Source organism: Ostrinia furnacalis, unplaced genomic scaffold (assembly GCF_004193835.3).
Source record: "Ostrinia furnacalis isolate ACB-3 unplaced genomic scaffold, ASM419383v2 OfSCF0399, whole genome shotgun sequence".
NCBI lineage: Eukaryota > Metazoa > Arthropoda > Insecta > Lepidoptera > Crambidae > Ostrinia > Ostrinia furnacalis.
In genome coordinates, this window is record NW_021130638.1 from 37,261 (window position 1) to 64,395 (window position 27,135).

The following is a 27,135-nucleotide window of genomic DNA, read 5'->3' on the forward strand; positions in this document are numbered from 1 at the left end:
ACCCAATCCGCACACAATATTCAGCGTAGTAGTAGTAAAAAACAAAAGAGCGGGCAACCCCACCCCTACCACGCTGTGGGCTCGGTGTCCGAGCGGTCTCATTCCTTTGTGCGCACGCGCAACGACCGCACGCAGTATAAGAAAAATGCTTAAGTGACGTCACCAGGACGTTTTTACCGACAAAAAACGTAATTATTTTAAGTTGTGCAGTGTAGTGACGAGAATTAGACCCAACACAAGGTTGGTTGTAACAACTATTTTTAAATCTCTTCGGCGAAAACAGGATAATTCAGATCGAACTTCACTTGGTAAGTTCGTTTGATCATATAATAAACCGTAGTTCCTGGTTGCTAAAGTTATGGTGTTAAAAATGTTTTTCTTCCTTCTAATCCATATTTGTTGTTTTGTTTCAGAAAATAGTTGGACCCAATTTGTAGCCATGGTTGTAGGGGCGAAGATATCCATGCAACATGTGCCCAGCAAAGGAAGGATCTCCATCATGAGGATACAGAACTTCACAGTTAGGAAACGACGTGAGTTTTGATAAATAAGTTCCTAATAATTCATGTTGTTAAAGCATGTTTCAAACTTTAAAATAATTGAAGATGTTACCAATCTTATCTAATCAGTTATACAGGGTGTACCTATGTTGGAATGACATACTTAATTAACTACTAGCACTTTTACCAACTTTAACCGCCAATAAAACCCAATTTGTCAAGGTTTTTGCGTCTCTATGAATAATTAGCTAATAATTAGCAATAACTATAATTGAATTTACTTTCTTAATCACTCTACCAGTAAAATTATAGAGGTTGTTTGAAAAATAAAGGGAATCCTTGAAGTAGTATATTCCCAATTCCGTAAGGCAGTTAGCGAAATTAATAAAAAAAAAGCTCTTTATATTTGACAACGACAAAGAACTCTTAAAAAAACTCATTTATTTTTGCAAACAGGCTTTTAAAAAGCACTTTTACACGTTCCAGTATTAACCCTACCACTGTTTCGGGACAATAAATGGGCCAGTGCTGAGAAAAGCTCAGATAAGATACTTGAAGGCTGTATTTCATGCACACCCTATAACTTTATTTGTGTGCTGCAACGTGGATCCAAGCCAAAATCAATACAGGAGTGGCGGCTTACGACAAATAGCTAAAACCCAGTTCTCATTTTTAGCCCTCAAAGCAAACATTGAATTAGTTTAATGTCTGTGAGATTGTGGCAGTTTAACTTTTTAACAAGTGAACCAATTTTGATGTGAAAAGTGCTTTGAAATCTTAAGCGGAAGTTTTCTTAGCTATGATTCAGGAAAATCTGTGCAGCCTACTAACGATCATCAGCTCTTTTGTCGTTGATGAGGCAATAAGAGCGATATCCACAGGTATTTTTAAATTAATGATGATAATAAGCTGGTAATCTTGACCTACTACTGAAACTGTACTGAAACTGAACTGTAACTGAAATCGCTTGGAACTGGCAGAATGATCAGAAGCTGGCTCACAGTATACTTATGCACTGTATGTCTATGTAATTAGACGTTTTTAGTTGATACTGCTTCATTTTATTTTTGTCCGCATTAATTAATTGCGTGTTCATAGTAGGTGCGTAATATTCCCAAAATTTGCAATTATGACAAATATTTCACCAAAAATACCATTGAAGTGTAAAAAAAAAACAATTTTTTGCTATTGGAACCATTATTTCGCATACAACTGCTAACAAGAACTGCGTAAGACCATTAGTTAAATTGTTTTGTTTGTTAAAAAACGGTTAGTAAATATTTTTGTTATTTTACCTATGATTTTCCTTCACTAAATTACAATGACGTATAAAGTAACGTCATCAACAATAAAATAGATTTTTTTATGATTGCTCGCAGTTTGCGAAATTAAAAATAATAATGCAGACTGAGATAGAAAAACTATTGTTCACTGAACCTTACACTGACAAGTTTATCACATTGATATAAAAACTATTTTTGACCGAACTGCATACGAGTACTTATTCGCGTAGAGTTCGATAAAATGTAGGACTTCCTTATAACCTACTAAGTGCTATTTTGATGACATGACTGTATAAGCTACCTTTAACTTATACGCGAAAGATCAAAATCTTATACAATTAACAAATTACGTTTTTCTTAATTCTCAAAAAAACGTAGTTTTACCCATATTAATGTCAATTTGTAGTGAATTGTGTATTTTTTCGAAAATTTCTACTTTGTTCTCTACTTATTATTTGATCATCTACCAATGAATCACCCTGTATAGTAACAGTTCCTTTGTTTAGGAAGTTTGGAGCTTGACATTCGACATTAGTATCTATTCCCGGTTATTATTTCATCGGTGAATAAAATCTTTATCTTATGTTATTTTTTAAACTAGATCGTTTTTACAGAGTCGGTGATCAAGATCCTGTACGGAACCTTGCTGGTGGTGGTTGGTGTGGTCATGCTGGCCATCAACCCTCTGCAACTGGTCACCAACTGGGTGAGTCTTTTTATTTTTTATTTTTATCCGACTCCAAAAAAGGAGGATATATAAGGTCATAGCAGACTTATCAACTCGGAAAGGAATGAAAACCGTATCGCCTTTCGTAAGTTGTCATCGCCTTTTGCGCGCTAGCGTTTACATTACGGTGTGGATAGAATAGAATAGGTTTATTGACACAATAAAAAAAAGCAGGCTATTAAAACAAAGAGGTAAAGATGAGAAAAAACTGTGCCAAAAGGCACTGCTCAGCATTTATCGTGACATGCTCAAAAGGGCAAGTCACGAAGCTGGTCTTCCGCGGACTCCCTTGCTTATTATTGGGCATCCCTTGGAGAAGACACCGACTAAAAATAATGTAACCGTAATTATAATAACAGTAAAAGTTCGATGTCTCTCCAAGGGGCGCGCAACGCAGGGATGTGTGTTTAATACGGTTACAGTACGTATAAGTGTGCGTTGCGGTATGGAGTTTCATACAAAGAATACTGACCGCCTCGAGTTGCTACGGCTGTGATCTCTTTCCGGGTTGAAAAGTGTGCTACGTCCTTTATTCGACGCGTACCTACTTACGGGCGGCTGAAAAGTTTTGAGCCTAAGTATCTTCAAGTGTTATTATTGACTCGCGCTAAATTTAATTCATTTGCCAATAACCTCTTTAGTATATGTACAAAGTTTCATTTCATTAGCGTCATCACGCTTTTAGAAATTAATCCGTAAACATCATCATGTCTCAGTCATCCGCGCAATGTACGAAATTGAAGTACACAGTTGTCATAAAATTCCTCAAAAAGAAGAACAAAACGCTGACGATAACATTTGAAGAGATGTCTACAGTTTATGGGGAGTCTGGGCCTTCATTTGCCATCATGAAAGATTGGATCCGATAGTTCAAGCATGGCAGGGAGTCGCTAAAAGATGACCGCAAGTCAAGGCGGCCAGATTTCGCCATTACCGATTAAAATAATGAAAATTTAAAGAATCTTGCTTTAGAGATCAGCGAATTAAGCTGTGACAGATAGCTGAAGCCATAGGCATTAGCAAGGAACGTATCGGCGATATTTTTCATACTCATTTGCACATGAAATAGGGGTCCGCGCGATGGGTGCCAAAAATGCCCACGCCGCTCGACAACCAGTGTCGAGTCACAACTTCGCAGGAGTTTTAGGACATCTTTGGCCATAATCCTAACAATTTTTTTTCTCACATTGTCACTACTGATAAATAATAGATCCGGCAGTATAATCTATAGTTAAAATAAGAGTCAATGCAATGGATTCAAAAGGGAAAACGCCGCCGCGGAAATTTAAAGTGGAGCGATCGACCCCAAGCTCATAGCCACTATTTTTGGGATTGTGGAGGAATTTTATTCATTGACTACCTACTTTAAAAAAAACTACAATAAACGGGGATTATTATGCTGTACTAATGATAAAAGTGCGTCAAGTGGTTCTTGAAATATTAACAGGCAAACTGGCGAAAGGAAATCTGTTATTGCAAGACAATTCGCCCGCGCACACCGCGCATGTTACATGGTTTGCCACGGGTAAAACTGGATTTCAAGAAATTAATCACCCACCACACAGTTTAGTTCGAATCCCTAGCTATTTTGTCTAATTCTCAAATTGGAAAAAATATCTCCAGGAACGAAGATTTTTGAGTGACAAAGAAATGGAGGCGGCGTTAAAGGCTCATTTCGAAGGCAAAGATTGCGAATTTTTTTTCAGTGGGTTAAAAGCTCTTTTACGGAAATGTAAGAAGTCCGTTGTAGTAGAGGAAGATTAAATAGTAAAATATATTTTTTATACTTTTCTATCGGCATTTTTAATACCTTAGGCTCAAAACTTTTCAGCCGCCCCTCGTATGTATAGTCAACGTCAAATGATTCGTGGCCTAAAAGTTGACCTTATTTTAAGTAACAAGACGTTGCGAACTTTTTGGACGTTTTGACGTGTCATGAACTATTTGACGCTGATTGTATACGAGTATGTAGGGTAAACCACCCAATTATTGGCACTTTAAGCAGCTACTTAACAAAACCGGTAAAATTTGCATGTAAAAATATGTTTAATCAAAGAAAAAAACATTTATATTGGTCTTTTAATCTTTGCAGAATATTATAAAGTAGTATGTAAATTATTTGAACTGCATACTTATGATAATCTACAAATACACCTACCACCATAAAATATTATGTAAATTGAGATTGTGTCTTTTTTAACTTTATTATTTAACTGCGCAGTTAAGATAACCCCTGTAATTAGTTATGGGTTATCGGTTTACAATTTTATTACACAAAATTGAGATACCTATTGCTTGTTGCATAACGTGAATTTCCGTGTTTCATTGCAACAAAATAAAACAAATGAGATAAATAATGCATCTCAATTATGTTATAAAGCTACGTGCAGAGGCAGAGCTTATTATGTAGAACCCAAAGGGAGCTTTACGTAGGTAATTTAATAGATGAAACTTCATGCAAATCACCTTTAGGATTTACAACATTTCAGCCTATATTAGGACATTGCTGGACGTAAACTTCAACGAAGAAGCACCCCAACACACAAACTTCAGATTTTTATTCAACTACTAACGACATCTTCCACAATGAACGGTCTTGACGTGCTGCCCGCATCCAGGCTCCTCCTGCAACCTTTACCAGATCGTCGGTCCACCTAGTAGGAGGCCAGCGATGCGGGCAGCGCAAGACCGTTCATTGTGGAAATTGAGGAAGGCCTTTGTCCAGCAATGGACGGCATTTGGCTGAAACGAACGAACTAGTGACATCTTTCAAGTCAATATTCAGCATCATCTTCATCATGTTAGCCACAAGACGTCTCTCCTGGATGATTTCTAAATTGACCCGCTGATAGTTGCCTGCATCCAGCGCCTTCCTTTTTTTGGCCAAAAAATATCCTGTCCATACCTGTCGCCGTGGGGTGGCATATTGAGGGGCTCGAACCCACTAAAAACCAGGGGTGTTCCCTCTGTCGCATAGTGGTCAGCGCCTTGGGTGCTAGGCAGGACCAAAATGCCTTCCGTGGATGTCTCGCCCTACACGGGACCCAACATGCACCCCCTCAATGGGGGGTCGATATCCAGAACCTACCTGCTACCTTTAAGTCCAGTCAATATTCGTTCGTTTCAGCCAAATGACGTCCACTGCTGGACAAAGGCCTCCCTCAAGGTTTTCCACAATGGACGGTCCTGCACTGCCCGCATCCAGGCTCTTCCCGCGACCTTTATCAGATCGTCGATTACCAGTCATTATTACGACGTGATAAATATTTTACGACTTTTATTAGCCAAGGAGGCAATAAATTCTTAAACACGTATTTATTTGCAGTCGTCATAAGGAAAATATATTTTTTTGACCAAGTTTATGATGAAGTGGTGACTTCCTGTTTTTTTATTGGTTACTAATTATGCATTTCATGATAATGAGGTTAAGATGAATTATGGTCTAGCCTTATGGCGACCTTACTCGTCAAAAGCATAAATCTGATTTTAGCCTTGTTCGCGGTTGTTAGAACCAACCCAAGTGAAAAATAATATAAACGATCATAATACTGGATCAGTTAATCGTATAAATATTTACATCCTACCAGGAAAATATTATAAAGCTCACCCTTATGTGCTTAGATGGGTAACGATACTAGATAATTTTTATTTTATTTTATTTTTTTGGACAACCAACAAGACAAATACGCATACCTACATAATTACTACATAAATGAATAGATATGATTGAAGAATAAATAACTATTCCCACCGTTGCAACTCCTATGTAGCCAGGATGAAGGGCAAGTCTATGCCAGGGGAAAGTTAAAGGAAATAATCAGAAGAGTACCTATAGGAGGAGTTCGAAGTTAAGGTTCGATTTCCATGCAGTAGGTGCAATAGGAACCAATTATCCTTAGTTTCTAATCCAAATTAAATAAAAATCTATGTAAGACTATTCATTTTAATTCTTCAGTCCTAAAGACAGATTCTATGTCAAACTTAAAGGGGACAAAGGATTTCGCTTAGCATGCATGCGTCTAGCTTTTCCTTACTCGTCTGGATCTAGGTCAAGTTTAGGACATGATTGTCCTATTAATCGTTTATCTATTATAATCAAGCTACGCTGTAAGATCTTACATAGTTGTAATAGGGGATAATTTGCAACGAAATTGTAGGTATTCATTTTAGTAAAGGTGAGTTTAACGCTCGTATTCACAAACATTTCTATGCGGTCTCACAGTGCACATGCACGCACAGGGTGACACACGAACCAATCACAGAGCTCTACACTGAAAAAAATGTTTCGTTAGACAACTAAGTGCCTTGCGAACTGAGTGTTATCCTATAACCAAACCATTTAGCTCACTACGAAATAGTTTGTTTAATTTACACATGTTCCTTATAACTATAGTACCTACCTAGTTAAGTAGTAACCTCTAGTCACTCATTTGTGTAAGCAGTAACCAAACTACTTGATAAATTTCTTTTTTGTATTGCAAATTTTAATAACAATAAATCAATTTTATGAATTCTATTTTTATTATTGGATTAACTAATTTTTCGAACTAATAATATTGAATAATAAATCCCTCAATGATTTCCACATAGTCCGATTGTAGCGGCCTGCATCCAGTTCCTTCCTGAGCCTGACCTTTATGAGGTCAAAATCAAAATTATATAACACATTATTTTAACAAGTCAAGATTATGTAAATACAAAAGTAGTAAAAATACATAGCCTTGGACATTTAACGATAGGATGTGACCATAAAGAATGCAAAGGACATTGTCAGAAACCGCCTAAAAAACCGCCAAAAAACATTAACCCATCATAATTATTTTCTATTTTTTTNGCCATGTTGTCATAAACGACATATTATAAAATCGCTGTGATTTAATATTCTTAATCATTAATTTTATGGCAAGTGTCCATCAGGAATCATTGTTCTTACACACAGAATCGTATTATTTCGCTTTCGGGTAGTAATATGTCAAAATTGTTGGTTCTTAGGCAAACAATGTATGGAGAACGAACATTGTCCTTTACACAAAATGCAACAGCTGTCTGTCTTTTTATAATCTTCTTTACTATGTATGACTCCTACATCCTTAGTGTACATAAGTGCCACTTGTGGTCTAAACTGAATAAATATTTTTGATTTTGATTTAGATTTTTTGATTTTTATACTAAATACATACATACATAAAAATTATTGTTGACGGAATTGCTACCATGTACCTTAATTTTGAGTTTTTCAGTTTCTCCGTGACCATGGCGCTTGCAACAGTGCCGAAATATCGGAAAAGTTTAAAACAATATACATAATATTTACCCATTGTAAGGTTGTTCATCTTTAGCTCGTTATCAGTGTCAAAGGTGCCGGCAGTTATTTTGTCTATTTAGTTTGTTTCCATATTCAGATAAGGTAATATTTTTAACGAATTTAAAATAAATTTAGGTACCGGAAACAGTGTTATCATTCTTGACATTTTAAAATGTCAACACAAATATTTAACTGCTTAATATTTTAGTGATATTAAATTGATTTGGTATTGAAAATAGATGACTAGGATGTTTGAATTAGTTCATTAACAAAAAGACACAATTTTAAGTTTGCTAAGCAAAAATATTAAAATATGCATTATGCATAATATTTTTTATTGATTAAAGGAGTGTGTATTATTATATTAGTGTATTTTGGTAATATTAAATTGGCTAACGTAGAGTCAATTTCTTGGGATACTAGATTTACAAAGTAGTACATAAATTAACTATTTAAATCTTAAGTACAAACTTAATTGTACTAATGGGAAGCTGTAAGATAATGTTACTCAGTCCTATTGGTTCGTAAAATTGTCAAAGTTGACATAGTCAAACTAGACTCAGAAAAACAGTCAGTCAAATGATTTGATAGTGTAAATAGATGATCACAAACAGACATATTTGGTGACTAGCTCAGCATAAACATTGCAACATTATCGTTTAGTGTTAATGTCGTTTTCAAGAAGAAAAGGTCGCCATTTTGCTAATTTGTGGCTTTGTCCAAGGTCCAAACAGCTACGTGCTCAAGCGGTACTTTGGGCTATAATAGTTAATTAATTTGGTCATTTATCTTTGTACGTGCACATAATAGGATAGCTTAGTTAAATGCTGGTAACAGTTAGTGACAACCACTAACCACAGCAAAAAGTTCATCTGCCATTATGCTCGTCGGACTCGGAGGTTTCGAGTAATGACAGGTGAATGTACCATCAAAAGAGAGGTTTTTGAGAACAAAATGATACAAGAAATCGCACACATCTTTCACGATTTAAACTATCAAGGTAGAGATTTGACATAAAGCTCCATACAAATTTATACACTAATACAATACAATAATATTGCGCTAGCTATTAAAGATAGTTAATTAGCATTCCCTTGATATGGTTGACTAACGGATACAACAAAGCACAAAAACACAATAATTAACTGGTACCTACCAAAATATTTTTTCTAGTGGCGTGATCGTTCGTAAAAGTATCTATGCCGATTCATAAAAAATATGTCACAACATGATTAGTGATATCAACTTCCCTATGACCCTAAACTATCTAAGAGTTCACTCTACCCGCTCTATGCGAGATAACTAAACAAATTTTGTCTTATTATTTACTAGCGGCCGCCCGCGACTTCGTACGCGTGGATCCCGTTTTACCCCCGTACTAATTCCCGTTCACGTGGGAATTTTGCAATATCCTGTTGTAACTAAGCTTTAAGTTTACTAAGGTACCTGCATGCCAAATTTTTGTTTCTATAAGGAACATACAGACAGACAGACAAAAATTTTACTGATTGCATTTTTGGCATCAGTATCGTTCACTAATCACCCCCTGATAGTTATTTTGGAAATATATTTCATGTACAGAATTGACCTCTCTACAGATTTATTATAAGTACCTATAGATTAATGCAAAACACTTGTAAGCTTCCAGAACATAAAACTTTGAGTTTTGGAACATTAACAAACTCCATACAAATAAACACACTTCTTTGCGTCGCGCAGTCGGGTAAATGCACGGGATATCGTTGTAGTTATGGTAAAAGTTAGTTGATGCAACTCAGCCTTAGTCTTTGCAAATCATAATTAGATACCGTCAACCTCGACAACTTTTTACGATACACAAAACTAGAAGCTGTCGCATATTGATTTGTCGCATAAACATAAAAAAAAAACGGTTTGTCTGTAACACGTACCAATTGAAGTAGAACCGGTTGGGCCAATCATTGACCGATTTACTGTGAAATTTGAATAAAACACGAGCAAAGTTCAAGTACGTACTGTATCATTCGTTCTATGGTCACTACCAAGGTTTAACGCGGTTATAGAAGTGAAAACCCGGGTAGTATATTATAGGTCATTTGGGTATTGATTTTGAGTTATTTGTATGGTGATGGTGAGCTTCAACAGTAATCTTTGTAAATAACGACAGGTTAGTGACATTTCTTGGCTAAAAATAATGAAACTTTTAAGTTTCAGAAACATACCACATTTTTGCAGAACTGTTTTATTTGATTAGATAATTAGGATAATAAGCTTCAATTAAATGTTTATGTTACGGCTAAAGATAGTTGTGAACATAAACTTAAGATTAGCCGGCTAAACTTAAGTTTATCTTCGAGAAGCAGCTAAAGTTCGATAGCATGTTAGTTTGCGTCGTGATATTCCATCTTTAGCCGGCTAATGTGCACATTAGCCAAAACGGAACGGCTAAAAATGTATTCGATGGGCGCGCCAGGCTGGCGGAGGGCTTGAGGGGGCGGTGGGGAGACAACGCGCGCGCAGTTTTATTTTGTAATTTTAAATACCTACAGAAGATTCAATTGTAATGACCAAATGGTTCCTTATTATTTTATTTTAATGATTAGGTAGATATTGTTTTAAGTGATTAATATTTTTTTATTGTAATAATTGTAATTTTGAATACCTACATAGGTACATAAAAGTATGTGTAATGAAAGTGATTATTTTTTAACACGTTCCGCCGCGGTAACGGCACATACAGTAAAGGTGGAATTCATTCATATTATGGCAGTACGGGTCTCGCCGTTTTCACGAAAATCAATCTAAAAATCACTACGGCAACAACCGTCGATTTTACATTAGAGTTTCATAGAGAGCAGACTTGTTGTTGCAAAATATTTCGAACAACAGTACGGGTATAGGTGTATGAAACATTTATGTGAACCACAATTTATCGCTGGTTTCCTGAATTTCAACGTGGACGTGTCAAGCTCAGTGATGATCCCCGTCAAGGTCGTCCAAAAACTGCAGTCACCTAAGAAAACGTTGATGCTGTGCGTAAGCTGATTGAAGAAGATCGACATGTGATATACCGCGAAATTCAGGCAACTTTAGACATTGGCATGAGTCAAATACAAATAATCTTGCATGAACAATTAGGTGTAAAAAAGTTGTTTTCCCGATGGATACCGCATTCGCTCTGTGAAGAGCAAAAAGCGGCTCGCGTTACTTGGTGCGTCAGAACTCTCGGGAGATTACATGCAGGATCCTCAAATGCTGTATACAACATCGTATCAGGTGACGAATCATGGATATACGCGTACGAACCCGAAAAAAAAAACCAGTTACGAGTTTGGGTGTTCGAAAATGAATTAAAGCCAACAAAAATAGTTCGTTCACGGAGTGTTGCAAAAAAAATGGTGGCTACGTTTGTCTCCAAAACCGGCCATGTTGCGACTATTCCTCTTGGGGGACAAAGAACGGTTAATGCAGATTAGTATGCTAGCATTTGTTTGCCACAGGTCGTTTCTGAACTCCGTAAAGAGAACTGCAACCGCCGCATCATCCTCTATCACGACAATGCGAGTTCTCACACCGCGCACTGAACAAAAGGGTTTTTAGACCAAGAAAACATAGAATTATTAGTCCATCCGCCGTACAGCCCCGACCTAAGCCCTAATGATTTCTATACTTTCCCTAAAATAAAGAATAAATTGCGTGGTCAGAGATTTTCATCACCTGAAAAAGCTGTGGAAGCCTACAAAACGGCCATTTTGGAGACCCAAACTTCCGAATGCAATGGTTGCTTCAATGATTGGTTTCGTGTATGGAAAAATGTGTCAAATTTCGCGGAGAATACTTTAAAAAGCAATAAATACATTTTTAAATGGAAATGTTGTTTCACTTCCTTGATTCCCGAAATTTTCAGTGCCGCCCTCGTACTTTTAATCTAAACAAAAATGATGTCACCAACCCTGAGTCCATATCAAAGCATAAATCTAGCATATAAGGAACTTTATGATCCGCCTATCTGAAATCTAGACAAGTTAGGTTTATTCTTCGCATAATTATGCCAAGGCGATACGTCTGCTATTAATGTATGAAGACAGACGATATTTTATATGACACGTTTCATAATAACTAACGTAACATCAAGCCTTGATGAAGACGACTGTATTATGTTTTGAATGATCTTGAACTTGGTTGTTATGCCATCTGTTATACAATCAACATCATGTGTGTCTTTGCATAATACCATCGCTTTGATAACACTGTGGCACGAGTTTTGTATCTTGTTATAATTTAACGTAGGATTTACTATTATTGAATGTAGGATATCTACGCTTTAGTGAGATGTCAAAAAATGTAGGTACTTAATTCACGGTTTTCTATTTGGTATTAATTGTAATATCAGATCGAAGAACAGACAGATACATGAGGTTAATCTCTAAGAGTCCCTCTTTCCTTTTTACGAACCCTAAAAATTGCCTTTGATCGTAATTCGAAAATCAATAAGAAATGGAAATGCAGAGGAATTATATTTTATGTATGATGTCCTATGGCCAAATGGCTGATAAGATGATGACGATTATGAAGACAACTTGATACCAATTAGTATTTCTCTCTTCCAGATCTTCGAGATAAAGGAAGGTTCGTTCCTATACAATATGTGGGAACAGCCTCCCTACAAGCTCTACGCAGAGGTGTGGGTGTACAACTACACGAATGTTGAGGAATACTTGAGTGGGGAAGACACCGTCATGAAGGTGAAGGAAGTGGGACCGTTTTTGTACCAGTAAGTATAGGAAATAAGTGACAACATACCTACGTAAAACTTAATTTTATCTTGCTTTAAAATTAACTTTTGAAACCAGTCTTCCAGAAAATTATAATAGTAATTGGTACACTATTATTTACTTAAAAACTAGTAGTTTCATTTTGAACAGTCTCTTTGACATAAAATATTATGTAGAAGGCCCTATGGGGAAAGTTTCGTAGTGAAAATACAGCCACATTCATTCTAAGTTGTAATTAGGTATCGCGTTAAAACCTGTCAAAAATAATTAGAAACAAGTTGTAACAAATTAATTAGCAAAAAGAAATGTTTAATCTGAAATGCTCATTATTACACCTGAAAACATGAGAATGTGGTAATTAATCGTATCGAAAAACGTTTATTTGACGACAGCTGAAAAATTCACGAATCGATCTAAAACAACAATCTTTGTCCATTTCTAGGGAGTTCCGAACCAACCAAAACATCACCATAGACAAGGAGCGCGGGGTGATGAGCCTCACTCCACACATCGCGCTGAAGTTCCAGAAGAACTTGTCCCTGGCTGACACCAACGATGTCCACATCTACGCCCCGAATATTGCGTTACTGGTAAGTACATAGACCAAAGTAAACTATCCCCTGGACTACATAACCAGGACCCTGGACTAAACAACAAGATCTACAGTTTGAGTTTAGCCATCTATAACTGGACCAAACCGCCCAGACAGTAAGGGACTAGTCAATCTTTTGTTGGATTTCGTGTAGATCCTGGCTATTATTGAAATTACAGGGGTGGAAAGAAAGGTCGAGTTAAGTGCCCGATTTCACTACCAATCCTCAATTTTTAAGTGACCTCTATGAAAACAAAATGCCTGTTATGTGTTACCATAGGGGTCACTTAAAAATTAGGGATTGATGGTGAAAACGGGCATTAGTGCCCTTTAGACCTCACCTAAAGCGAGTTGTCGGACTGCCGATTCGAGTTTCGGAGAACGCTGGTTCGATCCCCATTGATAGCTGGACTATAGTGGTGTACCCACTCCTAGCACAATCAAACAGATAGCGAGGAGTTAACGGGGTTTTACAAAAAATGTGCTAACAAATCACTAATTAGCAGCTTACATAGCATTGTTTAGCAACCTACGTTGCGTTTAATAATGGATGGGCGACCATTCCGAGCATAGATATTTTGTAGCATTCATCACAAGCATCTCCGTGCTTTACTAAAAATACAGCAAAACCGAAAGAATGTGTAACTAATTACTAAGGAACTAACGCCCGTATTCACAAACGATGCTTGCTTAAGTGAAGCAGCAAATCGAACGCACAGCTTTGAATAGAGCTCTGTGATGGGTTCATGTGTCAGCCTGTGCGTCCACGCGCACTGTGAGACCTCATAGTAATGTTTGTGAATACGGGTGTAAATCACAAAAGAGGAAAATCGTCCGACTGATTAGATTCCAAGTGGTGTCAGAGACATATTGACCGCGACTGTTTGATCGGTTAACGTGAGCCTCTTCAGTGTGCCTACCATGAGTTTACGTTAGGTGAGCTCGCTAGCGAATACGTCAAAAAATTCTATGAAGATTTTATTTCTTGAAAGTAGCCGCTAGGGGCGCTGCACAATATGTCATACATTTAAATGTCATTTTTTTACGCAGTCGCTCGCGAGCACACCTAACGTAAACTCATGGTAGGCACACAGAAGCCGACACCGTGTCGCAAGTGGTAACGTGAATGATGCATTTGCCACAGGTTATCCCGCTGGCACTATAATTTCCTTGATAGAATTCTTAACTCTTCTAATGTCCGACTATCCTAATCCATCCAAAAAGACATCACAATCTCTGCTCTATTTTCCAACTTTATGCGATAAAAGAAGCGACCAAACGTTAAATTTCAAAGCTTTTCCCGAAAAACTGCTTATTAACTTACTAAAGAACATTAAACTCGCAGAAACTTCTAATTCTATTGTTTATATGGTTAAACTTCTGTAACTACAGTGTACCTACCATGAGTTTACGTTAGGTGTGCTCGCTAGCGAAAACGTCAAAAATCTCTATGGAGATTTTGTTTCTTGAAAGTAGCCGCTAGGGGCGCTGCACAATATGTCATATAATTAATGTCATTTTTTTACGCAGTCGCTAGCGAACACACGTAACGTAAACTCATGGTAAGCACACTGACCTCAAAAACGTGCATTAAGCTCGAACATGTCTTAAAAATCAAGAAGACTAGTTTACGATATTTTATTTGAAATACCTACTTTGAAACTGACTCTTTTTTTTAAAGACGCACTCAAAATACCTCGCAAAGAACCTCGAAAACCCCAGGAGATTAAGTTTTTAGGTGAGAATATTTTCCATAAGTAGGGGTTAAATTAATAAGCAAGTTAAATCTGTTTAATTAATAAACAACTGTAATTAATAAGCAAGTAATATTGCAATAAATTATAAACATACTAAGACTGCAGTTAATGACAAAGATTAATAAGTAGGTTTAATGTATTAGCCGGTATAACAATATTTATCTTGATGCATATCTAATTATCATAAAATATACGGTCATTGCACTGGCAAGGGCTGCCTAGTTTAGATTTTAATATTAACAATATTTGTATTATTTTATAATAAGTTCTATAATCCTGGAAGTAGGATTTAATATTTATATTCATCGACTACAAAAGTGTTTAAACCACTGGTAGATATTGAGCAGTATAAAATAATCCTAGTTAATTTATATGTTAATTATTAGACATACACTTTACGACCATTCGCTTTATTAATTTACACAAATTTAAAACAAGAAATAAGAGAAATGAGTAAAATTATAACATCTACTTACCTTGCAGCTTCGTTTCTTATCTTCACTCGAGTTATCCGGACGTCACGCGTGAAAAACTTAGAATTTTCTCACTCCACTTGTGAATAAAATAAAGTATCACATCACATTATTGGTTTATTTACAAGACAAAACTAAAAAATAATAATGTTATTAACCGACAACTGAGCACGAACCGACTAGCTCACTCATTGAACTTGAATGTGAAATCATTACCCACAAAATAATGTTAGAAAAAAAGTGTACTACCCTCACTACATTATTGTTAATTAATATAGAACTTACTTAATTTCACCAAAAATGTTAAATGCACAACGCACATTACAGATGTTTTCAAAATTAAAATAGCTAATGCATTTCACTTTACACCAAGGAAGGGCATTATAATTATTTAAATTAAATTGAATTCGGAACACCAAAATTCGAATAACGAACGTCGCCGTATGTTTTGTTTATTTAGTTTGATTTAAGGTAAAGGCGTAAAGACGTACAGCCAGCTATTTCAGCCGCAGAAATTTCCAGATTTGAATTTGGAACGTAAGATAATAATTTTACAATCGAGTTCCACAGAAAAAGAAATCACTCGAAATCGGCACTGGCCATTTAGTAACCATCGTAAAATAATACTAAATGACAATCTAAAAAAAAGCTCGTTAACAAAAAAAATAAATCCTTATTCCTTGGTCAAGGCATCACTCGTGAACGTTGGAGCGATTTCTCTAATTCCTTTTTTTGTTATGTTTGTTGTTGACAGAAGATTCTTAAGTAAAAATAAAAAAAAAATAAGAAAATTGCGTGGAAAATTAAAATTGAGCAAACTTAGCGGCCATTTTAACTTTTTTAAGATATGACAGTAAAAAAAATATTATGATTACAGCGATCGATATTAAATCGATACATAGTTTTAAAGACGACATCCCTGAGACCTAGATTCGCTACAAACCAGCCTTCAACGTCTGCGTATTACAAACCATTACAAACTATCCGAAATAAACAGCGGTGTCTATGCATAGCATGATTATGGTAATTTAGGCTGATGCCGGCAAGGCCAGCTGCATTCTAGCCTGGAGAAGGGTCTAGAAACTCTAGAACTAAGGAGTTATTGACCGTATTGGAGGACATAACTTATCTTGATAGAGATAATTCCTATATTAAGATAGTAAATGGTCGCAAAGTTCAATTTCGCGAATTATAAATACGAACACAAAACCTTTCCCTTCGACATTAAAAAATTAGGAGTACATAATGCGATCTAGATTTTTGAACTTCCTAGCTTGTACTTATTTACTAGACTTCTGAAGTCTTAGAAGGTTTGAATTCTTCTAGGGACAAAGTTAATGTTGAGCACATGTAAATAAAAAAGTTTTGACCAGCATTGATAGAATAACTTGAAGTTACTTAAATTAGTTATTAACAAGGCATTCCCCTCGCCTCTGGTAAATTAGAGAGGGTTGTAATTTCGCATTAATCAGTATATGACCTGATGATGTTTTTTTTAATTAGGCCTTGCAGCTAAGCTAAATATACGATTATGTTAGGACTGGGTTCACCACAATAGTCTTGTGGAAAACGTGATTCAAACTAAAGTCTGGTCCGTGAGCACGTAGAATTTTGTCCAAAGACCCCAAGCTACCCATCCTTTTTTTTTTTTTTTTTTTTTTTTTTTCCCAGAAATGAAACTACGTGTTTACAATGATAGAATCCTATCGAGCGAGTTTTAGGACCCGCCGATATGCCCGAGCCTATACCACCAAAAAATTATCCAAATCCAGATTATTCCAGATCCAGGTGTTAGAAAGACGTGTGAAATCTGTCCCGTTCGGTTGAAAAGGCGAACGAGTACTGTTGCTGCAAATTTAAGAAACCAATCTACCTTACTTGCTGCCTACAAATATGCAGTGACTGCAAACGTACGTAGTGAATGTACCAAATATTCAAGTGCTGTCAGTTTTTTTATATTAAAACTAAGAAGTAAGATTTATGTTTCATTTCGATATTTGTTTACAGAAGATAACATATTTTCAGTTCATTCGTTTTTTAATATTTAGAATTTTAGAGAAAAATAAGACTAAAGTAAGTCCTTAAAATTAAGTGCCAAATAATCGTGACCTCTCGAATAAATGTTGATTTTACCTGAAAAATAACGTGTATTTTTTTGAAATCCTGTAGTTTACTTACCTCAAATAACAATCTTTTTAATGCATAAAATAGAAAAATGTAGCATGCAAATACACTTGTAATTTCATTACTTAAATTTTTACGTCTCTCAGTCGTCACATCGGCGTAAGTGCTGCGTTAAGACCAGGTCGGCAGCTAAAGGTTTATGATAATAATGAAAGACGAAATTATCATTTTCTGTCAGCTCAGTATACTTATTATACCTATTTCACTGTCTCCAGGCAATCAGCACCCTCCTAGCCGACAAGCTGGGGTACCTGGCTAATGCAGGGGCCTACTACTCCATCAACGCTCTCGGCTCCAAGCTCTTCAGGAACCTGACGGTGGAGGAACTTCTGTGGGGGTACGAGGACCCCATCGTGACGGTTGCCAACAGCCTGCTTCCTGGCTGGATCGACTTCCAGAAGATCGGCATTCTGGACAGGGTGTGACACTTTTCACTCTTAACAATTTTAAGTAGTTCAATTATTCGTCTCTAATTAAAAAAACGGTATCCTTCCGTTTGGCCAAATTACTTTTCGCCAAATTTCACTTCGCAAACAACTTATCGCCAAAGTTTCATTTCCCAAATGAACTTTTAGCAACTGCACTTTTCGCAACTATTTTATTTGGTCAAATTATCATTTGGCAAAATTTTACTTGGCAAATATTTATATAGCAAATGTTTTATTTTGCCAAATATTATATCCCAAATAATTTGTTTGGTCAAATTGACACTTCCACAAATCAAAGCATAAGGCATATCATGGTTTTCACGAGAATTTTATGTAAAACAAAGAGATTGCAGAAAATAGTATGGTTGCAGAAAGTACTAGGTATTGCAGAAAATAGTAGGTTAGGTTAGGTTAGAACAGTGACCCTTAAGAATCACCTCTACTGTTATTGAATCATTTGGAAATTTCGATAAAAAGAATGAAATATGAAAATTAATTTAGGACAAATTTTATAATAACTACCCACTAAACAAAATAATAACCACAAGCTAATTTGTATTCCATTCTATGCACCAATCAAATTATTTTGTAAATAGTTTATCGTGAAATATTTTTGCCAAATGAAACATTTGGGAAAACATACTTTGCCAAACAATAATTTGCTAAATAATAATATGCCAAAAACGACATTTGCGAATTAAAAGTTTGCAATAAGTTGGTTTTGCCAAATGAGAATTTGCCAAATGAAAATTTGCGAAACGTTGTTTGCGATGTGATAATTTGGGAAACGTTTTTTGGCCAAACATTAGTAATCCTAAAAAAACAAAAGCATCGCGCATTTTTTTTAACGGGCGAATCGTATTTTTTCCGCAAGATGTCAATTTTAATGTTTTGTTTTTTCTTTGCTGCCAGTATATTTAGTTACGATTTTTGTACGCTTTTTACTTTTTGTGGTTTGTCTAATGATGAATAATGAAGATATGGCTGCAGAAAGAGTGAGACATACCGAACCAAGGCGATAAAATCTGTTAAAAATGTTTTATGTAAGTCCTTGATTTAAGTAGGTTTTTTATGATTAAGAACTTAAGGATCTGAAAACTGATAACATAAATGCCTATGTTTATTTACAGTTCTACGCAAACAAGGACGAGGTAGCTGAAGTAGAGATTGGTGACGTCAGCAATAAATTCTCCATCATCAACTGGAACGAATCACCAGGCATCGTGGAACAAGGATTCACAGATTTGAATACGAGGTAACGTATTTATTTACTGTCATCAGTCATGTTCAAATGCAAAGCTTTATAACAGAGTATATTTTAAATTTTTACTAAAATATGGGAAAAGAATCGTGTTGATAGAGCTGAAAACTCTATGATATTTCTTGATGTCATCAATTTGTCTTAAAATGCACACATTCTGCTAAGAGGCTGGGAGATTCTTGTGACAATAAGGGTCTCTTATTTTTAACTTCGTAACCTTAACAATGACCTCTCTCTTTCCAGCATCCCTTGTAACCGCGTGCAAGGGACCTACGAGGGCCTGATGCTGTCCCCCAACTACCCGAAGGACCGCGTCATCAACATCTTCAGGAGGCAAGCCTGCAGGATCTACCCGTTCGCGTTCTACAAGGAAGTCAATGACAAATATGGATTTAATTACTACAGGTGAGTTAAAGTTATATTTGGGTTAAGTTTTAGATAAGTTTTTTTTATACAAGGCAAGTATTTGACCGCAATCGCACTTGGTGTTAAGTGAGATTAATAAAAGATAATCGGGACTATTTTCACTTCTCGTTCCCACCGCTGCAACTCTTGTGTAGCCAGGATCACAGCTTGACCGTCAATAAAACCAACCAATGAAGGTCAAGTTTGATAGTTCTGTCATTGGACTCGCAACGAAATTAATCAGAAGAACTCAGATTCTAAGTTAAGGTCGGGCCAGTAAGCGAAAAGTTCTAGATTTGAGTCCTACTATCTGAGGCAGTTGATCGAATGGCGTGTCTCCAAAAGATGTGTTGTGACGTTTGATGAGGCTGCGGAGCGAGCGCTTGAGGGAGGAGCTACATCTACACCTACTGAAGCTATTCGGTTTATTTATCTAAAAGTACCTGAGTATGTTAATAGCTTGACTTACGATTTCTTTTTCAGGTTCAGGATGGAGCAGTCAGCTTTCAACACCTCCTCCCCCTACGCTTGTAAGTGCAAGGAGAACTGTCTCCCCGATGGCTTCGTCGACGTGTCGAATTGTTACTATGGTAAGTGCTAATGATGAAATCAACCGCTTTAAAATTAAAATTGAGTTCGATTCCTACCTTACGCAGTTCGATTTTTTTAAGTTATTTTAAAAATATTTAGATCAAGAGGCGACACTTAACGCCAGAAAAAATTTAGTAACTATCTTTTTCTACATTACCTACTTATAAAATCATTAACAACTATCTAGACTAGAACTAGATTGGAAGAGTTCCAACTCTCCAACCAACCTAGAGCATGATAGGATTTTTAGACTTTTTTAATTATAGACAAATTGATTCTAAAGTAAATTTTTAATACAAGAGGACAAACCAGTTTCTTAACCTTCATGTTATATTCCAGGATTCCCTATTGCACTATCGAAGCCCCACTTCCTGGACACAGACCCTCAGCAAAAGAGTTACTATGAGGGCATGAATCCTGATCCTGAAATACATAGCTCTGTCTTGGACATGGAACCGGTAAGTGCACACATCATCATCATCATCATTTTCAGCCATAGGACGTCCACTGCTGAACATAGGCCTCCCCCAATGATTTCCACAAGGGTTGGTTGGTGGCGGCCTGCATCCAGCGCCTTCCCGCTACTTTTATAAGGTCATTGGTCCAACTTGTAGGTGCACACACAACATGATACCAATACTTTTGTTTCCAAGATCTGCAGCTTTTACAAAGCCACTAGCTATTTTCTTAGCTGTGCTTAGCTTACTCAATCATTTTAACCGAATATTATTAGGTATTTTGTTCAGCTCAGCAAGATTAAATACATTTTTTGACCGCTCTAATTTTGTGCTTCTTGCAGACTCTGGGAGTGCCTCTGGCATTATCATCAAAGATGCAGGTGAATTTAGCAGTCAGGACTTCCTCTGGGAACCCAATTACCAGGCCATTCAAGAACAAAGTGGTTCCTATGCTTTGGCTTTCTTTGGTAAGTGTTTTTTTAACTTCCTATGCTTGTGCTACGGGTTCACCGTAATAGTCGAGCAGTGTATTGGGAATCGAACCCACGTTCCTCATTCAACCCAACATCCAACGTCATTGTAGATTGTTAAGAGGAATTTGATGTTAAACATAATACCAGTGGTCGTGACTTGCTTTTCTCTCTAGAGTTTTCTTNAAAGATTCTAAATAAAATGGTTTAGGGTTGTTTTTATCCCAAATACATTATATTAATTTCGTAGTCTTGTCGAATTACTAGTTCTCTTGATATTGTTACATTGTATTTCTCCTTCACAATTTTACTTTTATTGTTGTACCGAGACTGATTTCACTGAAACCCTGAACAGTTGGTGCTAACCCGCTGGCTGTTCAATATTAGGTATGGATACAATACTTAGGTGTCCCAGATTTGACATTAACAGGAGGGTGCTACTATAACAGCTGGGTTATTATTAGTTTAGATTTTTGCCACGTTGGACAAAACTGGTGTCCCATATTATGATTATGACATTTACAAGAAGGCGCTACTATCAATACTGAATTTTAGATGTATAAAATCTGTCGTAGCGAGAGAAACAAAGTCTGTATTGTGTTTGTTTCGCTCACAGCCCATTCACTGTGGCCGATCCGTTCTCATTAAATTTGAATTGAGTACATCAATGAACGATCTCATTGCCACCTTCCAGATACGGCCTCCCCGTGAACTTCCAAGCCGTAGTGTTGGTTCCCGCCCGCAAGAGCGTGAAGAAGCTACGTGACGTGCTGCAACAACTCTACGCACATCTGGACCACTCCGCACAGCACCACGGATCCAGTGCGCAGGACGTAAGTACACCCTAGCCTGTAGTGTACCACCCTAGGCTGCAGTGTACCACCCTAGCCTGCGGTGTACCACACTAGCTTGTAGTGTACCACCCTAGCCTGGAGTGTACCATCCTAGCCTGTAGTGTACCACCCTAGCTTGTAATGTACTACCCTAGCCTGCAGTGTACCACCCTAGCCTGCGGTGTACCACCCTAGCCTGCAGTGTACCACAGTACCACTAGCCTGCAGTGTACCACAGTACCACTCTAGCCTGCAGTGTACCACAGTACCACTCTAGCCTGCAGTGTACCACAGTACCACTCTAGCCTGCAGTGTACCACAGTACCACTCTAGCCTGCAGTGTACCACAGTACCACTCTAGCCTGCAGTGTACCACAGTACCACTCTAGCCTGCAGTGTACCACAGTACCACTCTAGCCTGCAGTGTACCACAGTACCACTCTAGCCTGCAGTGTACCACAGTACCACTCTAGCCTGCAGTGTACCACAGTACCACTCTAGCCTGCAGTGTACCAAAGTACCACTCTAGCCTGCAGTGTACCACCCTAGCCTGCAGTGTACCACCCTAGCCTGCAGTGTACCACCCCAGCCGGTAGTGTACCATCTTAGGGCACTAGGATGTTTGCCCGATCGCGAACGTCGTTCTGCAAATGACGCGAACGATGCGATACACTGACAATCATCGATTGCATCGATCGAATTTCCAGCCAGGATAGAATTCGCGCTACGATAAAATCGTATAAATAAACGTATATAATATACGTATAAACGTATGAGCTTATCGTCTTAACTCGATAAAATGACTCAATAAGATTTTATCATAGCGCGCATCCTAGGGTTACTTTTTTAATCTCGGGCATCCGTCAGTCTATAAACTTTACATTCCTAGTCTTTATCCCATAACTAGTCTTTAATAACTTTGCCGGGGCCGGACACAGATGCTGCAAATTATTATTGATGATTAATAGTACCAATCTTAATATTTTGTTATCTGTATAAATCTGTAGAGCGGAAGGTTTGTGATTCCTAAACGTAACACCCGACTGATGCGCAGAAAAAGGTAACTGTCAGTCAGTTGTGTCATGTCAAGTGTGAGCAAGCGGCTACGAGGTTATCTTTGAAAGCGTATTGAGTTTGGTGGAACGTTAAATTGTAGGGAAAGTGATTGTCAACCATCCAACATATTATCTCCTTGCCCGCTAACCCACGCCAATGGAGATTCCACCCCTAGAGTTCCTTCTGATAGAGACCCAGTGCCTTTAACTTAAGTTTTATTTTGTCAACAAAATTAATAAATTCGTTACTATTTTTTCCAGAGCGCAGAACTGGCCGGGCTCGGCTTCGGCCAATCGGAATACTACCCGTACGTGTTCTACAAGATCAACATCGACATGATAGAGAAGGCGGCCTAGGCTGCACGCGGCTATTACTGTTAGGTAAGTAACGGTACCGTTATAACGGCGTAGCGTTATCGGTTAATAAGTCTGTCCTCTTAAACAAAGTAGCATGTTGTTATGACAAACGACTATTACTGTTAGGTGAGTAACGCTAACGTTATAACGGCGTACCGTTAACGGTTAATGAGACTTCTTCTGTCCTTTTACACAATTAACATTGGTGGCAATTTGAACTTCGATAGCGCTTCACGGAGTAGATTAGTCAATAATATTGCAAGAAATCTATATTTATTGTAGATAATTTAAAACTCGATTACATCATTCATTTGCTGACACCAAATACAAAACATGCTATTTTATCGACATTATGGCTTTGCAGTTTGTGGTATTGTTAAATGTTATTAGTAACGTTACTGGATAACTGTGTGTTTGTTTCTTGCTAAAAATCTTTCCTTATCTGTCGTGTAAATTGATTGTTTTATTAATTTCAGGTATATATTTGTTACCAGGTTGCGCATAGCTCTGCCGGAGGCCCTAAGCAATAGTTGCAATCTTCGTTGTACAATATATTGTTTTATTTCACAAATATCAAATTGTAAACACAAATTATATTTTACCAAACCCTTGGTTCCCTTGTAAAAAAAATCGTATATTATATATTTCCAATATATTTTTCTATGTACAGATTTTTTGATGTTTTAATAATCTACATTTTGATTTTTTTGACATTTTAATTTTGTGTGTTAAATATTATGAAGCAGGTTGTTGAAATGGGAGTTTGTCCTGTTTATATGTATGTTATTTATAAATAAATAAGATGCCATTGAATAGAAGTTGTAACGCAATAATTCTCTGTGTAAAAGCTTTGCTTGAAACGGTTTACTTGAAATTCTTGTAAACGTCACAACATAATTTATTTCCAGTATTATTTAGTTGCGTTCGACACAGTAGTCTAATGTATATCAATCCGATGGTAACTGTAAAATAAATGTTCAATAAAATAATTATATTGGAGTTAATGAAATGCAAAAGCTATGTAAATAAGAACATTCCTCATTATAACTCGTGTAGTACATAATAAAAATATTATTCAAGTTACTGTTTCTTGTGTGTTTTATTTGTGTTACCTAAATTACTTCAAGGCGAAATATTTCTAAAGTCTGGTCGCCGAGCACGTAGAATTTCGTCCAATGACCCCAAGCTACCCATCCTTATCGCTCAAACACTCACTGCGGCCGCCCGTCGCACATTCGCGACAGCAATATAAATACGTGCCAGCGAAAAGGATGGGTAGCTTGGGGTCATTGGACGAAATTCTACGTGTTCGGCGACCGGACTTTAAGGACTTTGCTTGTATAGTAAGAACCTTAAGCTGTTATGTGGGAGAAAGCTCAACCACTGTTCAACCAATAATGTGGTCTGATCATCTGGCAACTGTTATTTATTTATTATCAGAAAATGTATGTTTACAGACAGGTCCAAAACACATACATATAATATAATTAATTTACATTTAGTTGCATGTCATAAATTAGGATTACCATGTCAAATCAAATACAAAAATAAAATACATTATCATTAATATGGTCATTAAATACAAGTCATAGCTCCAGAGACAGGCGTCCAAGGAAGAACATAATGTAAAACAGTCAAGTCGACACAAATCATTGCAGTCAGAAATNAACCGGCAGACAGTGGTGACTGAGTTTGTTGCGGCGCTTCTTCTCAGCACTTGCCAAATGTTTGTCTCGAAGCGCTGGTAGGGCAAAAAAAGAATGAGACATGTATAGGCTCCTTAAGAGCATTTGACGATTTGCAAGAACTAATTTAATTAGTCTAAACAAATAAAGATGATTTGATTTGATTTTGATTTTGACGTGCTCTCTCCTGTCACGGCTTATACTGAGCAGATGCCATTTTGGTGCGTGTACTCTGTTTTTTTACTGTTTATGTTGTTATTTATTTGTAATGCTTTTAATACTCGCATCAAATAAATACTATCTTTCTTCTCTTTACAGTACTGTAAGGAACCTCCCCCACCAGTTTTAACGCTCTTACAACTGCGTCTCGTCATCGCCCCACCCCTGATCATCACAATCGAAGTTCTTCTGTTCCTAGTCGGGGCCTACCTTGGCATCCACGGCTTCTATAGAACATGTAGGCCACAGTACACCTTCATTGAAGATGGAGACAAGAAGAAAAGCGTTGGGAATGTTGCGGTTTCCAATGTTGCTGAGAACGCAACATTTGAAGACGATGTTTTGGCAAAAGAAGCAGTGTCTTTATTATCAATCAGGGAAGAAGAGGACTTACCGAACCTTATTATTGATACGTGATGTGACAGCAAATAACGTGTTTATGTGACGGTTATAAAACTTTGAATCAAAAAATTGCAGTGCTCAAATATTTTTAATCGGGGTTTTAAAATTCTTTTTAAAAGGTGATTTCATCTTGCCAATTAGGTACGCGCTGTTTTGGTTAAAAATGCTTTATTATTAAGACATTGGTGTGGAGGGTTCAGATAAAAGATAATTTTGGGAAAATATTAGATATTAAAAATACGTTAATTTCGTTAGTGGATTTGTACAATATCGATCAATTTTGCATTTATTTGATAATATTTCGATCACCATGATTTAAAATTATTACGAAATTCATCAAAATTTAAGTTACCATTGTTTATTTATGAAAATAAGTAGTAATTGGGGAATATAATAAAAGAGGGGTTAAATGGTGTTATAAAAATAATTTTATGCGTTAAAACTAAGACTTCTTGATAATATTCTAAAATGTACTTATTAGTAAAGATAGAATAACGTGAGACTTATATTTTATTGACTATTGCCATGATAAGTTATTATTTTAGATTATTATAATGTAATGTAAAAAGATACTAGATCAAGGTAGACAAACATAATAATTGAGTAATCTTGGTGGCAATATTATTATAAGTCATACATAACTATTCCATTATAATTTTTATATTTTTGTATTTATTACTTTGTTTTACAGAAATTATCCGTAGAATCTTCAGTTGTATGAAGATAGTTAGGGGAAGGTATTTTTATTTAAGTACTTTGTAAATCAAAATTAAATGGCCACATAGTTTACAATACTGTAAACAAATGCAAGTGAATTCTTCCGTTCTTTATATTGATTGGTAGGTGATTCCAAGAAAACCGTAACAAATTCAAGCAGTGGCCTCAGTCCGAGGCTATGTGACCTGGCACCTAAATGACACAATATCAGTCCAAGTTCATCGAAATCGAAATGTATTTATTCTGTTGCATAATATTTGTTTACTTGTATGTGAAGATATTTTTAACACTCGTACGAGTCACAATTTTGTGTGCAAATGGTTACGTATTCGTAAGTTAATTTAATAATATAAAAATTATGTTGCTTAGAGCATTTAAAAAATATAAAAGATTAACGTTTGTCGCACTTTGTCATTGTAATTGTTGCGTTTTTACAACAAAAATTTATGGGAAATTAATAATTTTCTTCTTCTTTTTTGATGATGTTGGCAATACACGTCGAGGTCGACTTGATTTGTGCCATTTTCAAGTTTATAGGTGATACAAGTTACAAAATGAGATCAAGTAATGATAATATAATGAAGGATGATAGATGATACCCCTTCCCACCCTTTGAGTCTCAGTAAAGTTGTGGTGCTTTACTGAGATCTCCTATGGACAACTTGAGAGAACCAGAAGA

The 27,135-nt window shown here is 36.6% G+C and overlaps 1 protein-coding gene and 1 long non-coding RNA gene across 2 annotated transcripts; both read left to right on the forward strand.

The window, feature by feature from the left end:
• The first annotated feature begins 439 nt into the window (after nt 1-439).
• Nucleotides 440-26,515, forward strand: LOC114363900 (scavenger receptor class B member 1). Its single transcript, XM_028319792.1, has 11 exons — nt 440-533; nt 2,398-2,489; nt 12,405-12,568; nt 13,012-13,159; nt 17,791-17,994; nt 19,134-19,258; nt 19,508-19,669; nt 20,153-20,259; nt 20,600-20,718; nt 21,060-21,185; nt 25,437-26,515. The coding sequence occupies exons 1-11, from the start codon at nt 440-442 to the stop codon at nt 25,752-25,754; spliced, it is 1,659 nt and encodes a 552-aa protein (XP_028175593.1). The 3' UTR covers nt 25,755-26,515.
• On the forward strand, nt 21,885-24,522 carry LOC114363908 (uncharacterized). The gene is made up of 3 exons (XR_003656816.1): nt 21,885-22,021; nt 23,338-23,457; nt 23,910-24,522. It is a non-coding gene; the product is annotated as an uncharacterized LOC114363908 (long non-coding RNA).
• Nucleotides 26,516-27,135: the final 620 nt, after the last annotated feature.

Excerpts from the sequence above, each read along its gene's own strand:
- LOC114363900 (XM_028319792.1), top strand. The coding sequence starts at position 440 with ATGGTTGTAGGGGCGAAGATATCCATGCAACATGTGCCCAGCAAAGGA. Across the intron at positions 13,160-17,790 it reads CCCCGAATATTGCGTTACTG|GCAATCAGCACCCTCCTAGC; the intron begins GTAAGTACATAG and ends CACTGTCTCCAG. Across the intron at positions 19,259-19,507 it reads TTCACAGATTTGAATACGAG|CATCCCTTGTAACCGCGTGC; the intron begins GTAACGTATTTA and ends CTCTCTTTCCAG.